Consider the following 17,385-nt stretch of genomic DNA (forward strand, 5'->3'; position numbering starts at 1 on the left):
GAGCACAAGAATGCGGGTGGGAACAAAACGCTTTGCGTCTCCAACAATGCCGTCTATCGATATTAGGTGTCGCAAACTTTTTTTGTGTTTACAAATATATTAAAATATGATCAACATATCGTTAGTATAGAAACAAACAAAACAAACGCCAAACTTATACATTAATCGAAACGTAAAAATGTATACTTTTGTTGTTTAGCTTTTATACAACTGGCAAAAATCGAGTTACTTTACGACAATGCCGGAAAAAGTTGTGTTTCGTTCCAACATGGCGCCCTCCACCATGACAGCGAGTGGTAAACTGACGATATTTATTTATTATAAATTGTTATTAAAATCTGAATATTTTGGTTTTAAGGTTTATTTTTTTCTTTTCGCAGGTGTGACATTGCTCAATCGTTTATTAGGACAAATTCCTTCAAGGTGTGTAATTCAGATTATTCAGATACTGTAGATGCTCAGGCATCAAGGACAAAAGATATAATGTTTAAATGTTTAGATAATTTATAGTTTGTATAATGTTCTTGATTTTTTTTTTATTAAAATACATTTACATATCTATCTCTTTCATGTATGTATGTGTATATATATATATATATATATATATATATATATATATATATATATATATACAATTGTTCAAATTGAATAATATTGTACTTCTGTATATTGTATATTCTGTACACTGAAAAGTTGCAATATAATTATATATATAAGGGTGTAACGGTACACAAATTTCACGGTTCGATACGTATCTCGGTACAGTAGCGAGGAAGAAATGCAAGACACAAAATTGCTTGTCGTTTGTTATTAATGCAGTTTTATTATTATTAACATTTGTGGACATCAGTTTAACAAATAAATTATATAAAAAAAATAAAATTGATTCAATCAAATTAATGCAATACACATTTTTATTATATTGATTCAATTGAGTCATCGAATTAAATGGCCACAAATTGATCAAATAAAATTAAATACAGGGAAAAATGTGAATTAAATAGTTTACATTTGTTAGATATATTTGTAATACAGATGTGTATATAACCGTGTGTGTGTGTGTTTGTTTTATATTTATATTTTTCTGAAGATATTTTTTCAATTATTCACTCCCTCGATGTGCAAAATCGTCCGAATTTTCTCCTTTTAAGAGAAATTCTGAAGCTCGACATTAAACGTGCACCGACCGAAAGTCCTGCACCAAAACGGTTCGGTCAGAGTATGCACCGTTACACCCCTAATATGTGTGTGTGTGTGTGTGTGTGTGTGTGTGTGTGTGTGTGTATGTGTGTGTGTGTGTGTATATACATTCCACATTGAGTCCCCATTCACTGTTCTAATAACCTCCACTCTTCTGAGAAGATGTTCCACAGGGGTTTTAGTAAAATCAGATACTGATGAAGGTGAGAAAGTGACGAGGTCTTGGGTGCAATTAGCATTCAGGACCAATAGCTGTAAAGCATTTGTTCCACTCCATCCCATGGAAAGCAGATCTTAATGGAGCCGGCTTTGTGCACAGGCACATTGTCATACTGGAACAGGTTCAGGTCTTAAATGAATGAATGAATGAATGTAATGATGTCTGCCTGATCTTGTGCTCCAGGTTTCCCACGCTGTTCTCCCAGACGTCGTGTCTTCACACCAGTGCAGTGTTCAACAACAAGAACTGGGAGAGGAAGAACCGCATCGTTTACCCGCCTCAGGAGAAGGAGGAGCCACGCAGACCCGCGGTCAGTGACCCCTTCATTACCCTTTAAGCAGAGGCTTTCAAGAGATTTGATATATTTATATTATTATTTATTTATTTTTTTTCTTCAGGAGGTCCATCATTGCAGACGCCAAATTAAGTACAGTAAAGACAAGATGTGGTACCTGGCTAAGCTGGTGAGAATGTTACTAAACATTATCGCGGTCCAACATCATTGTATGGACGTGATCGCGGTTCTCCGAGAACAATAAGTACCAGGGAGGTGGGGGCTCAGTGGTTAAGAGGTTGGGCTTCTGATCAGAAGGTCATGAGTTCAAATCCCAGCACCACCGCACCGCTGCCGCTTCAGCAAGGCTTTTAACCCTCAACGGCTCAGTTGTATAATTGAGATCATTTTAAGTTGCTGATATTTGAGAAATTACGAGCGGTGGGGCCACTGGTGTACCTGGGATTTGAGCTTGCGACCTTCAGATCGGAAGTCTAATGTCTCAACAGCTAAACTCCCACATCCCATATTGGGAATCATGGTTTTTGGAAGGTATCCTTAAAAATTGTGGTTTTACTTTTGCTGTTCCTGAATTTAACGCCGAGTTTGCGTCCCTGTGGCAGATCAGAGGCATGAGCATCGACCAGGCTCTGTCTCAGCTCGAGTTTAATGACAAGAAAGGAGCTAAGATTATGAAAGAGGTAACTTCATACCTGATCGCTGCCCGGCTGTCACGTCTCTCCACCTGCGTCTGACGTGGGATTTTTTCTTTTCTTTTACCCAACAGGTCCTTTTGGAAGCGCAGGAAATGGCAGTAAAGAACCACAACGTTGAATATAAATCCAACCTGTATGTGGGTGAGTTTATAGAACCGTAATTCTTACACGATATACAATTATATGGTCAAAAGTATTGGGACACCTGACATTTCCAGCCGTATATGGTTCCTTCTCAAGCTGTTACCCCCAAAAAAATCAAAGTTGAAGTGGACTGAAATTTTCCCTTCACTTGAACTTTATTTTGGAAGTTTATTGTTAACATTTCCTTCTCACCATCAGGTTGTTTGGAGCCATTTAATCCCCTTACACAGCCGTCCTGTGAGGTCTAGACTGAAGGACATTTAGTCCAGATTTTGCTGCACTGGATTTAAATGTAGATCAAGTCCACCAGATACTGGAATGTGAAATGATCTATATTGTGAGCCACCAAGTCCTATACATAGTGAAAGATATAAATGATGGTTATGGAGAAAAAACAATGCCCCTGTGCACAAAGTCAGAAGATCTAGATCATAGCTGATAACATTAAACCTTCTCCTGCCTTTATTTTCCACTTCTAAATAAAGTTGTGAATTTCCAGAGTATCATATCAGCACTTTCTTTCCTCCTCAACAGCCGAGTCGTTCACAGGTAAAGGCCAGTACCTGAAGCGAATCCGGTACCACGGTCGAGGCATGTTCGGCATCATGGACAAAGTGTACTGCCATTACTTCGTGAAGCTGGTGGAGGGTCCGCCTCCCGTGCTGGAGCAGAGTACGCCGTTCGACCAGGCCAAGGAGTACGTAGAAGAGCTGAAGAACCGGACCATCATCTACTCTCTCTGAGTTATTCAATAATCCTAGCGAATTCGTTCCGTTTATGTAAATAGTACCGCAATAAAACGCTTGAAAATACGTGAGCGTGTGTGAGTGTAAAGCATCTTCTGCGTGACCTTCCTCCACTCAGCATGGCATTTTCCACGTGACATTTCCCCTAATAACGTTCTTTATTAGCCGGATGATCGGTGCACCGCTCTGCCTTTTCCCCCTTCAACATTCAGTGACACACACACACACACACACACACGTTTTTTTTCTGCGACATGGCCTTTCGCTCGAACTCGTCTCGCCTTGTTCCGCTCTGGAACGTCACCCGTGGAGCAGATGAGTTCTAAACCCGGCTCCTGTTTTCACTAAATTGTCCATTAAAGAAAAGATTTGGACGCATCTGACGGCGCAACAAAAAGCGTGGCTTTCTGAAAAGGGCGAAGTTATTACAGTTAATTGGGATAACAACCTTGTGATTTCAGACGTAATTGCAGTGAGCAGAACATAATGGCCAATTTTGACCGATTTCATCTCCGTTTATAATTATTTATAAGCAAGTATTACTCGTGTAGTCACATTAAAATGGTGTAAGGTCTCACACCTGTCCATGAATGATCACCTGATACCAGGGTCACGTCCCAGCATTGAGGAGTTAAAACTGTTATCGATGTTTGCAGAGCGAAACTGAATGAATGGATTACATCTACAATTCTAACGCTTCGTATCACACACCCAGATAAAGTAGTGCCCGAAGATTATATTTATTTACATGTGTTTTAATAATGTTGCACGTCTCCACTAATAATGAAGCTGTAGATGTGAATTCCTGGTTCCGTCTTTCGTTCTGTTTCTCATTCGAACATTTTCTTCTCCGGTTTGTCTCCAAATTTATCTTGTGTCTCGAGCTGTTTATCAAATGACAATCCACTATTCACACCTGAACCTCCAGCCAATCACAATCCACTATTTGCATCTGAACTTCCAGCCAATCACAGTCCACTATTAATCCTATTAATAAACCCATCATATTGATGGATATTTTACTGAATCTGCAAAAAAACATCCAATTACCAATATGAAGAAAAAATATTGGAACATCTAATAATTCCATCCATATGTGGTTCTTCCACAAAGTTGAAGGCACACAATTGTAGTGAGCGTCTTTAGAGGTGGAAGCATTAAATTTAGGAGACCCAAAACCTGTTCCAGCATGACAATGCTCCTGTGCACAAAGCCGCTCCATGAAGATACATGAGTTAGAGTAAAAGATGTTCTGCTATACAGCTATAAACCCTATTGAACATGTTTTGGGTTGAAGGTGAACGCTGACTGCACCCCAGACCTCCTCACCTTCTCACCCACATCAGCATCTGACTGACACCCCTGTGGCTAAAATCGCACAAATCTCCACAAACACACTCCTACATCCAGTGAAATGGATCTTTTCGAATCAATAAAGTGTTGTTCAGAAAGTGGTGGAGGCTCTGCTCAGTCTTCATGACTGGAACATTAAATGTATCATCTTGGAGTTGGTTTCCAGCGAACCGAATCCCACCAGCCGGATCCTTGAAACGAGCGCTCGGAGCCACTTCACAAAGTTTCATTATTCCCCTCATTAAATTAGAATGAGTCTGGCGCTGAGACTCGGTCCGCTCTGTCTCACGGTGCGAGAGGAGAGGAAATCTTTTCCAAGATGGAAAGATGGATTTCACCTTCACAGATTCTCACCACAAATTTTAACATCAGGTGAAAGCAACATTCCTGGTTCACTGTCTTTTTTTTATTTTATAAAAAAGATCTCATATATCACATCCCTCTTTTGCCAATAAACACAAAAAACCCCCACAACAAAACCCAAACCCATAATATCGTATCCCACTCGGATGTTTTTTTATGAGAAAGTGTAAAAACGAAGGCAGCCTTTAAACCGTCGCTTTGTGGAGAGTTTCTAATTCCCGACACTTCCTCGCTCTGACTGTAGCGCCGGCCGACTCCTGAGCTCAGGAGCTCTTCATCATGGTGTCTGTAGTGTTCTTAAATAAAATGCCATCTCTTGGCCCCAATTTGAGAAGACAAGTGCCCCCAATTTCAGCTCCAAGATCCCTGAAGATCGCAGGACTGAGCCGTCACAAACAAGAACAACGTTTTCTTTCTCCGTACCTGACTCAGGGAATTTCCAAACCTCTGCTGAATCATAGCGTACTGGACTCGAGGAGACGGAGATGGAGAGAAGAAGATATTGATGATATTTTCGCTGAATTTAGAGAGAAAGAGAACTGACTCGTATCCACTTCTGTGAAGACAAAGATCTATCAAAGAAACTTCACCATAAAACATCTGACCCAACATGTTCCTGATATTAGATCTTGGCCATAGCTACCAACCAATGTGGTTTTCTCCTCAAAGTTGACGTGTTAGAAGCAGGAAAAATGGGCGAGCATTAGGATTTGACAAATTGTGGCGTCTAGACGACTGGGTCAGTGGGATGTTCCCTCTGCAGTGGTCCAAAGAAGGTCAAAAGTGCTCCAAAGAAGGAACAGTGGTGAACCAGCGACAGGGTCGTGGGCGACCGAGGCCTGTTAGATGCACGTGGGGAGTGAAGGCTGGTCCGTGTGGTCCGATCCAACAGACGAGTTCCTGTAGCTCAAACTGCTGAAGAAGTTCATGATGCTGATGCTCAAAGGGTCTTAACTGTTTTAGCATTAAAAGAGGAACAACACAATTTTAGGCAGGTTATCATAATGTCATAATAAATGAATCTACACCTTCTGATGTAAGAATTCAATCCTATTTACCTCCGATCCAAATCCATTCCAGAATCCTCCTGGTATGAATCGGAAACCCGGTCGCCCTTGAGAGCTGAAGACAAACAAGCTTTCATTGTTCTTTTTATCGCTCGCTTTTTCCTCAGCCCCGGCTCGGAGAAATCATTCCAACCTCTTTACATAACCTACAAATAAAATGATGAAATGATTTGAGGAGAAGTGACAGACTAAAGGAAGACCTGAGGCGGTGCATAAAGCCTGGCGTTTGTGATCCAGTTACCGTCAACGTTCTCACTTTCTTTTCCAATCTGACGGAATAAAAGGACGAACAGGAAGAAGGGATGCGATCTGTTGCTGTGATTTGAATTTAAAGAGAGAAGATTATAAAACACAACGATTTTTTACGATTTGCCGCCAAAAGTATTTGGACACCCGACTCTGAGATAGACATGTGATTCTTTTTGAACATCCCATTCCACATTTGGTTCCCATTCGTTCTTATAATGACCTCCATTCTTCTGGGAAGATGTTCCACTAGATTTTGTGTAAAGTCAGGTACTGATGGAGGTGAAGGAAGGAGGTCTGGGGTGCAGAGTTCACACTATGTGAAGCAGATCTTCATGGAGCTGGCTTTGTGCACAGGGGCATTGTCATGGAACAGGTTCAGGTCTTCAAGTTCAAGTAAAGAGAGAATTTTACACCAAAGACTTCCTACACAAATGTGTGCTGTAAGGAGTTTGAAGTAGAATCACATATGGGTGGAGAAGTCGGGTGTCCCAAAACCTTTGGCCATACAGTGTTAGTTTTAGCGGTACCTTTTTCAGCCCAAACTGATTAATATTTTGCTTTAAAATCAAATACATTATTATGGAAAACATTATGGTGTTTTATTGCATGCATTATATATATAACTATTAGACATATAAATAGATTCCTGTTGAAATATTTTAAATAATTGATATTCACCTCCATTTATAAACGAGTTGCTGGAAGTCGACTGATCCTCCTGATCTTCTGTTTGGATGAAGACCAGGCTCTAATTGAATCAGCTAGCTTTTTTTTGGAAGCGATCACTAAATCGGCGTCACAAAGACTGGAATCAGAATACAGAGGGAATGAGAGAGAGAGAGAGAGAGAGAGAGAGAGAGATTTTTAGACTATTTTTTAGAAATAATTTTAGAAATTATTTAATTTCTATTTTCTGATTTTATATGTATGTATATTCAATGCTTTGGCAATACGAATGTGAATATTTGTCATGTCAATAAAGCAACATTTGCATCTTGAAATAATATATATAGAGAGAGAGAGAGAGAGAGAGAGAGAGAGAGAGAGAGAGAGAGAGAGAGAGAGAGAGAGAGAGAGAGAGAGAGAGAGAGAGAGAGAGAGAGAGAGAGAGAGAGAGAGAGAGAGAGAGAGAGAGAGAGAGAGAGAGAGAGAGAGAGAGAGAGAGAGAGAGAGAGAGAGAGAGAGAAAGAGAGAGAGAGAGAGAGAGAGAGAGAGAGAGAGAGAGAGAGAGAGAGAGAGAGAGAGAGAGACACTGTTCGGTTCACACCTGTAGGTGTCACTGTTGCTATTTTGCAATGCTGACTGGATTCCAGAGCGACTATAAACACAGATTTGTTGTGGCGCATATTTGAGATGCTTTAAAGCAGGACTGTTATACAGTTTGCAGATTTTGAGCTCGTACTCTTTCAGCTTTGGGGTGATTTGGGCTTGTCGTGCTGATAAGGTGGTCTCTGCTTAATTCGGAGCATCTACACGAAACATCTAATCAATCCATGAGTTCCGAATGTTGCCCTCAAATCAACATGGCACCTGAAAATGACGTATTTCTGAATTATGAGTTCAACTCTTTATTAAATCCAAAACGATCAGGATGTGGATTTAATAAAAATAAGTAATGTCAAAAATAAAGCTTGTGACCTGGAGCCTGGAGGACTGGTAGCTTAGCTGTTAGGACTTTGGATCAAAAGGTCATGAGTTTAAATCACTCCCCCACCAAACTGCCCCTCCTGGGCCCCTGAGCAAGGCCCTTAACCCTATAGCTGCTCATTTGTATGAATGAGATAAAAGTCAAATGCGATAAATGTAAATGTGTAAATGACCCACAGAATCCGATAAGTGGTTTTATAGCAGGAGATGGTCATATCATGTAAATAAATTAGAATATTTAATACATAGTCAGTGTTATTCCAATAAGAGCAAAGTTGAGCATTAGAATTTATTTCTTTAGCAAGCAGAAAAATGATCGACACATTAATAAATACTTATGCAACATTTTATTTACAACTTTTATTTAGTTTGTAAATAATTCCGCAAAATTTACACTTTATCTATTATGACTATTATATGCAAATTCATGCCCCTCCCACCCAGAGAGCAAGAGTATGCCCCTTTCAACCAGAGAGCAAGAGTATGCCCCTCCCACCCAGAGAGCAAGAGTATGCCCCTCCCACCCAGAGAGCAAGAGTATGCCCCTCCCACTCAGAGAGCAAGAGTATGCCCCTCCCACTCAGAGAGCAAGAGTATGCCCCTCCCACCCAGAGAGCAAGAGTATGCCCCTTTCAACCAGAGAGCAAGAGTATGCCCCTCCCACCCAGAGAGCAAGAGTATGCCCCTCCCACTCAGAGAGCAAGAGTATGCCCCTCCCACCCAGAGATCAAGAGTATGCCCCTCCCACCCAGAGAGCAAGAATATGCCCCTCCCACTAAGAGAGCAAGAATATGCCCCTCCCACTAAGAGAGCAAAAGTATGCCCCTCCCATCCAGAGAGCATAAGTATGCCCCTCCCACCCAGAGAGCAAGTCTGATTATGCTCACTTGCTCCTGGCCATAAAAATCTGAATCTCAGCAAACTTGAATCTCGAATTTAAGCAGCGATAAGCAAATCCTTCAACCTCTATTAACCCCGTAACCTCCCGGGAGATGAGATTAGGATGCTGTGCACATTCCTCACTCCTTTTACATTATTCCATAATAGTTTTATTAGACTGAGTATTTTTTCCTTCATATACAACATGACTAAAAAAAAACCTGCTATATTTTATCCAGTCCATCAAAGCCACAGACCTGCTGCAAGGTTCTGAGTAACGTCTGAAATTCCTCTCTGATTACTATTCTCTCTACTGAACAATCACAGAGCACCAAATAACACCGAGGACAAAACGCACCACTTAGATCAACTGTTTCTGTGCTTATGTCAGCGTTCACTGGTGTTCAATAAGGTTGGTGCTCTATAGCAGGAGACCTTCCACTGCGACCCATGGAAAGCAGGATCTTCTGAACAATGTATACACACCAACATTTATTTCTCGTCTCTTTTCTCGAGCGCGTTCTCTCAGCGCCGCTGCTGCTACGTGAATATGAAGCATCACAACACTACGGAGAACGAGGCGTGTCCTGAGAGTCACATAGAATACAGATTAACATGGCAGAGGTAGAGCTGCATTTAGACCTTGTTTCTCAAGCAGGAGCTGAGACAAGAAGAAGTAAAAAAATATATATTCCCAAATTTTGTTTTTCTGGAGAAGAGGGTTTTACATGAGTGTTTTTTATGAGATGCCAAAATCTGGCAACCCTGATTATATTTGACATTAAACATACCTGATTTGGGGAACAAATCCACTCCAACACCAGCCCGATGACTGCACTGTCAACTCACGACTGTGTAAAGATCTAAAAATATAGTACAATCAGCATAAAATCTGGAAGCCTTCTGACTTTTCACAGTCTGACTTTCCTAATGACGTCCTGAAACTGTCCAATACAATACAACTCACCAATTCACGCATTTGAAGTGTTTCTAAGTCCATTAACATCCTCTCTGATTCTCGCCGTGCACCCAGCTGAGATGTTCATCTCGCTGGAAAGGCGTGACCAATTTCATTAGTGTTTAAATCTGCGTAGTGGCCACAAAGTGAGCATGCTTTATAATTCAGGATGCTCATAAAGCCTCCACTTCTTCTTTATGTGCTGCAAATGCTACTCTTACTGTACAGTCACAAATCCCATCGTACCACAGTCAAATCAAATATTGATATTTCCCAGTCGAAGTGGCCAAGGCAGGTTTAGTGCACTTGCAATCTCTTCATTATTTCAGTTTGTTTTGCAATAAAGGCGTAGCAATATTTATTTATTTATTTAAAATTATTATTATTATTATACATTTTTTTATGTTTTTTTATTTATTGTACTTTTTTTTCTGTATACATGGTAATGGTGTTCCTCAGATGTGGAACATGCAGGATATACATTTTAAATTAAATACATTTATTCTTATATTTTCAGGGCATTTCTTGGTCTCCAGAATAGCTGATTTGGTGCAGGTTATTTGTTGGTACCTAGACAACGTTGAACAAAGTGCACAAGTCCTGTAGTAGAGTTAAAGTAGATCCACTCAGTAAAATGTGACTCCAGTAACTTGTCACTTGAGTAAAAGTACAAAATTATTTGCCTTCAAATGTACTTAATTATCTAAAGTAGTGATTTATTATAACTATAATGTTCCTATGATCATTTTTATCACAAGACTCTTTACTTAATCACCTCAGTTTATGTGTAAAGACTCGAATGTGACTCTCAGCACACTGATCTATTAATAGAATGATATTAATGACTCAAACACTGAATTTCTATTACAATGATCATGAACACAAAACCTTCTTTTCAACTACTTGTGACTTCAAGTCTGGAGTTTCTTCATCATTTATTCCTCTCTAAATGTTCTGCTTGATGTTGAACTGATGCTGAACTGTATGTTGGTGATCAGTAGATGCACCAAGCGCCGATCAGAACACGTGTAAAACAGAGCGTGAACTCGATCCTGATTGGTGACTCGCTGCGTGTTTCACCAGTTACGTTTTTATTCTTGTAAATAAAAAGAAACGACTGATTTCACTAAATGTAGTCGAGTAAAAAGTCAAATATTTGACTTGTAGTGTAATATAGTGAAGTTACAGTAAAAGTCTCTTCAAATGGAAACACTTCAGTAAAGTACGGATACGTGAAAAAACTATTTAAGTACAGTAACGAATTACATTCACTTCCTCACTGTCCATCATTCTACCTGAAATAGTTGTTAATGTGCAGTTTATTTATTTTTAGCAGAAAGAGAAACCAATAAGGATACGATCCCTGCAATTCTTTTACTCCCTGGTGTATCTCGTTCTGAATTTTTTTTCAGAATATAGTATATAATTTGTGGACATCACAGAGCCACTATCAATATCTGTGAGTCTTCAGGAAGTTCTGGGAGAAGTGAGATGTCTGGTTTTATTATAATCTCTTTAAATAAATGAACATGAACAGTTTTTTAATCAAGTCTCCAGCAGCTGGTAAGTTCAAATTAAATAATATAAACTATAAGGAAAATTCCTGCTTAAACATTTACATTTTTCGACCATATCATTTTCTGGTTCCTCTCTTTCTTAGATCATATTTGAGTGTTTTCCATACCACTGTTGCCTCTTACTCGCTCAACAAGAATACATTTATTCATTTATAATATATTTTGTACTTTTTCCACCGCCGGTGTTTTCTAAACCGTAGCGTTTCTCGACATCGTCTCGGTGTGAAAAAGCCCACCACGAGCCATAAGGACCATTTTGTTTTAATTAGGCCTATCCAGCAACGCCATATGGCCTACACAAACGGCAAAATCCCCAGTGTTGATCCAATACCCTCGACGTCAAATACTTTTTTTTTTGCAGTGTTCATTAACAGCTGGATTCTGAAAATTCTGCACCCCCCACTCTTTGTAACTTACCTTCACAAAATTGTATACAAAAATTGGAATTCATCTTATTTTTACTAATCATCATGATCATCCTCATCCTCATCCTCATCATCATCATCATGATCATCCTCATCATCGTTTCCAGAGAAATCCCTTTTCGAATTCTGTAATTTTGTGCTGACATTTTGTCCTCGTCCCTCCGTGCTACAGGTGTTCATTAATTCAAATCCTAATTGATTTTGAAATGTTGCAGGACTTTGCAGAAAGGCAGAAGTGCAAACACTTTGTGTGATGCTCAAGTTTGAGAAGATAATTGGATGGCATTTAGGCTAAAAAAGACTCTTAACTAAGCTGTTGTTGGAGGTTTTGTGACAGGTTAGAGAAATGTATTGATTTTGCACTGAACGCTTTAATAATTCAAGCTGTTTTCCTTCTGTTTGTTTTGTGAGTTTGATAGTTTTATGTTTTATCTTTCAGTTAATTTGGTGCCACTTAAGGAATTATTTTCCAGCGTACCAAATGACTTGGATGCATGTTTTTATGACCCATTTCTATGGTCTATTTTACTTAGTTAATTTGTTTACAAAAATGCTGCAACTTTTAACATTTACCAATTGAAGGTCGACTTGGTTTTTACCGTAATTTCCGGACTATAAAGCGTATATAAGCCGCACCCACTGAATTTTACAAATATTTTTATTTTGAACATAAATAAGCCGCACCTGTCTATAAGCCGTCTACACTAATATACTTTACACAGGCTTTAACGAAAGACACGTTACACACGGTGTAACAGGTGAAATATGTTGCGCTTCCTTTAGGAGCAGAGCGGTATTTTGGAAAAAGACCGGCACAGCATTTTTCCGCTATTACTGCGTGTGTTCAAGACTGAGGAATATGTCCTTATTATTTTCTGATGCTGATTTCTAAGTTTCTTTGACTAACCCGTAACGCTGTTGCCAAGAAAAATAAAAAAGCACGACTTTTGGAAACCTGTCTGTGCTTATATGATTTCTGTTGTAACTGGAGTTAGTGATCTCTCCCTTCACCCAGACTCAACGCGTTACAACGGCTTGTATCTAAACAGTAGCCGACCAAGAAAGTCATTGTTCACTGTCTTCCTCCTTCCTTTCACAACTATTTCTCTTGGGAGTTTATCTTTTGTCATCGTCGTGCGTTTAAAAAAACGTTTTTTCTCCCGATGCAGTGCAGCTCAGAACACAGGTGAGGTGCGTTTTTTCATTTCCGTTCGGAAATTTATTTGGTCTAATGTTATGGGGTTCAGTTTTTTGGCTTGAAGTTTGTAAAACAGGGAAAAATCCAGGAAAAATCCATAAATTAGCCGCTTCGTTGTTTAAGCCGCGTGGTTCAAAACATCTTACGGCTTATAGTCCGAAAATTTGGTACTTAAGAATTTTTTTTGGTACTTATAAATCTACACTGATCTAAATGTGTTTCTTCTCCAACCTGTTACCAAAAAGTTGGAAGCACACAATTGTGTCGGACGTCTTTAGATGCGCTATAATAACATTTTGCATTGTGCACAAAGTGAGCTCCTTGAAGATCTGCTTCACACGATTTGGAGAGGAAGATCTACACCCTACTGAACACCTTTACACCTGAACATCAATACCTGACTTTACTAACACGCTTGTGGCTGATGAACACAAACATCCATAAGTGTGCTTTGAAATCTAGTGGAACATCTTCCCAGAAGAGTTGTGGGAATTATATGAGAAAATCAGGACTAAATGTGGAATGAGATGCTCAAAAAAGCACAGACTTATGACCAGGTGTCCGCAAACGTTTTCCAATATAGTGTATTTAAAGTTGATTCATGAACAGCTAACTGCTATTAACAGTTTGATATTCAAGGGTCCATCAGTAAACAGCTGATCAGTGGGGAGGCCTTTACTTTAACTTCACAACATTTTAATGCCGAATCCAGAAATTAAGAGCAAAACGAAGGCAAGTTGGATTCTGGAATTTGGACCTACACTGACTTACAGTGGATCAGTATGTTCTCACCTTTAACCCTCATAATCATTGCACCCTTGTCCAGAGCTCCTGCACCCCCGCCCCAGTTTGTCTGTAATAATTTATCATTGCCCTCGCAGACTTGACCCCGTGTGCATGTGCTAATGGTCATTTGTCACGCGTTGCCCGGCTTGTCACTTCGCACCCCGGGAAGGTGAACGGGGCTGCGATCGTACATATGCTAAAGTGCTCCGGGATCGGTGAATAGAAACATTTATCAAGTGTCTTTGCCCTCTGTCACAGGACATTGAGAGAAATGAATCGCTTTGTGTAAGCGTGAGCTGAAGACACGATGTGCACTTACGCCTTTGTTCCTTCTGTTTAAACCTCGCCATCGGTTCCCCCAGTCAGCTTTGTTCCCAGAATAGCGTTAAAGGGTTCGTTTCTGAAACCAATTATGGTAATAATCACTCCACAAACGTTACACACGTGGACCTGGATTGTGTCCTGTCTCCAGATCACATATTCCGTAAAATATTTGGACAGCAACACGATTTATCATTTGTATTCCTTCGCAATGAATCTGAAATAATCCAATCAGGATGGGACTCAAGTTTTTGACATGCGTTTTGATATGAAATGGACAAAAGTATTGGGACACCTGACTTTCCCAGCAATTTGTGTTTATTTCCCGAACGACTGTATCCGACGTCTTTGGAAATCTGCTAAGCATAAACACTTAAATTAGAAGACCCAAAACCTGGTCCCGCGTTAAAAAAATACCAGTGTGCACATCATGAAGATCTGCTTTACATGGGTTGGAAATGTGTGGAAAATCTCCTGCTATAGAGATGCAACACCTTTGGGATGAATTCAATAAAATTGTATTTGTAGAGCACTTTTGACATCGTCCCAAAGCAGCTTTACACAGATAATAATAAGGTTATATAAAAGAATGTGTAAGTTTATTAAAGAATATTGCGTATATGGTAGTTCTTTATAATTGTTGATCCCTAATGAGTAAACCAGTGGTGACTGTGGAAAGAAAAATCTTTCTGAGATGGTATGAGGAAGAAACCTTAAGAGGAACCAGACTCAAACGGGAACCCGTCCTCATCTGGGTGGCACAGAAAGTCCATTCATTGTAGTTACACCAAAATCACCAAATGCTAAGCTTGTTGAGATGTTGAGATGACGCTTGAGATGCTTTGCCAGATGTCTTAATTGTTTCATTCCAAACCCTTTGTGAAGCAAATTGAGGAACGTCCAAATACGTACGAACCGGAATTCTGATCTGATTTGGAAGACTAAAACAAGACCGTTTTAGTTTCGCTAGTTTATTTGATAAAATCCTGTCAGGAAAAGAATGCTGGCACAGATCAGTAAGAGCAATCGATTTGTGTTTGTGTGTGTGTGTGTGTGTGTGTGTGTGTGTGTGTGTATTACATAAGCTATGTATGAAGCAGCTACCGATACGATACAATACAATTCCCCCATTACGATGCAGTGCGATCTGATTTCCATTCATTTCAGTACAATAGATAAAATATGCTGGTCTGCAATTAATTATGGTATAGTTCACTTTTATTTCTTTGGTTCAGACAGACAACAAATCATCAACTTACTCAAGTGCCTTCTGACTTAACACATTCACAGACATGAAATAAACCCAGACGTTTTTCTCCTGTTGTGTCTGGAGGAAGTTACAGCTCTACCTCTGCCATGTTAATCTGTATTCTATGTGACTCTCAGGACACGCCTCGGTCTCTGTAGTGTTGCGGCGCGTCTACTAATAATTCTATATAAATAAATCGTTTTTTAACGACGCAAATATGTTGAAATGCGATGCGTTGCGATACAAATGCCAACTTGTATCCGATGCAGAATTTTTTTAAATCGATGCGTCACATCATTAACTTTTATGCCGAATCTTACCATCCCTAGTGTGTATGGTGCAGTGCAGTATTATTGCTTCGAGGGATATTGTGCAATATGTTCACTGTCTAATACGCATGCGGCTTGTATCGCATGTGAGGATGATAGAATTGATCGTTCGTTTGACACCGACACATGATTTCAATACCATCATAAGAAAAAGGGGGTCGAAGGAGGCGCCATTTTGCCTTTCAGAGACGAATCTTATTACCCGAGTCACAAGCTAATAGTTGCAGGAGTGGTTAAGTCATTTTCTTAAGTAGGTGAAAGCAGAGCCTTAGTCGTTAATACTGTGTGTGTGTGTGTGTGTGTGTGGCCCTCCCGATGACTGCTTGCCATTTTTTCCATGCTCTTTCTTTTTCTCGTCTGAAACCTAGCAAAGGTTTCGGAGTAGACAAGCAGCGAGCCGAGGCACTCTGTGAACTCTGTAATGCAGCGCGATGCTCTCGGCTTCGGGGAATTACTGCGCACAGATGAGGACCCTCACCTCAATCCTGTCCGTGTTGCCTTTCAGAATAAAAATGCAGCAGATTCGTTCGGTTCAGAATTCGTTAACCAGACACGAGCGCACAGCCTGCACACAAGCCAGACGTCTGAAATCGAGGACCATCCACATTTACTTTACGATTTTTTTTTCTGCCTTGTAATTGTTGCCTCTTCTTGTGCTGCATTTTATAGATTTTTACATATAGGAGGGGTGAACAAATCGTTCATCAACCAGCCATGTGAGAGCGCTAGTGTACTTTTCAATCCCATGTATTGGCTACCCAGAAACCTGAATGACTACAAACGCGGTGTCTTAACATAACGGATGATGAGCTTGTTAATAGGAAACATCGGTTTTATGATTCAGCAATGATTTTTACTCTCCTCAGACCAGCTGGTTGCTCATGGTAGCTTTCGTTTTCTGTTCTTGTAGTGTACGAACCTGATGTAACCTTCTGACTGCTTGAAGATTCAGTGCACTGAGATATTTTTCTGCTCATCACAGTTGAAAAGAGTGGTGATCTGATTGCCTGTAGTTGTCCTGTTGGCTTTAACCGATCTACGATTTAGTGATTGTTTTTTGTTTTTTTGCACCATTCTGTATGTTCAGGTGGTAGGATTTAAAAAAAAGGGGATCTCAAGCTAAAAATGTGCAAACGATACATTAAAGGTACACATGAAGCAGTTGCCAATTGGACCCCATTAAAATGCAGTGCGATCCGATTTCATTCGCTTCAGCACAATGCGATTTAATATAATACGATGCAATGAAAAAAAAAAAATTCTACGCGATGCAATATAGTACAGACGGTTCACGTTTATTTCTTTGGTTCACACAGACAGCAAATCATCAAGTGCCCTCTGATTTCTAACACATGGCACCTTTCACAAACACGTCTTTGTAGAGCAACAAAAAGAAAATAATGAAATAAACCCAGACGTTCTTTTCCTGTTCTGTCTGCAGGAAGTTACAGCTCTACCTCTGCCATGTTAATCATCATGTATTCGATGTGACTCTCAGGACACGCCTCGGTCTCCGTAGTGTTGCGATACGCCATATTCACGAATAAAACTATGACCAGACACCTGGGCTAATAAACGTCTCCCCAGGCACACACTATGGTTGCTATGGTAACCGCCATGCCCTGAATAATGTATTATTTATTTCGCCATCATTAAAATCAAATGGCAACAAAATATATGAAAA

The 17,385-nt window shown here is 39.9% G+C and overlaps 1 protein-coding gene across 1 annotated transcript; it reads left to right on the forward strand.

Annotated features, from left to right (window-relative positions):
• The first annotated feature begins 181 nt into the window (after positions 1 to 181).
• mrpl22 (mitochondrial ribosomal protein L22) lies at positions 182 to 3,366 on the forward strand. Its single transcript, XM_046867156.1, has 7 exons — positions 182 to 296; positions 381 to 423; positions 1,604 to 1,730; positions 1,819 to 1,884; positions 2,318 to 2,395; positions 2,482 to 2,551; positions 3,089 to 3,366. Exons 1-7 carry the CDS (start codon positions 239 to 241, stop codon positions 3,295 to 3,297), a joined length of 651 nt encoding a protein of 216 aa, XP_046723112.1. The 5' UTR covers positions 182 to 238; the 3' UTR covers positions 3,298 to 3,366.
• The last annotated feature ends 14,019 nt before the right edge of the window (positions 3,367 to 17,385 follow it).

The sequence above is a fragment of the Silurus meridionalis genome, chromosome 15 (genome assembly GCF_014805685.1).
Source record: "Silurus meridionalis isolate SWU-2019-XX chromosome 15, ASM1480568v1, whole genome shotgun sequence".
In the NCBI taxonomy this organism is placed as follows: Eukaryota; Metazoa; Chordata; class Actinopteri; order Siluriformes; family Siluridae; genus Silurus; species Silurus meridionalis.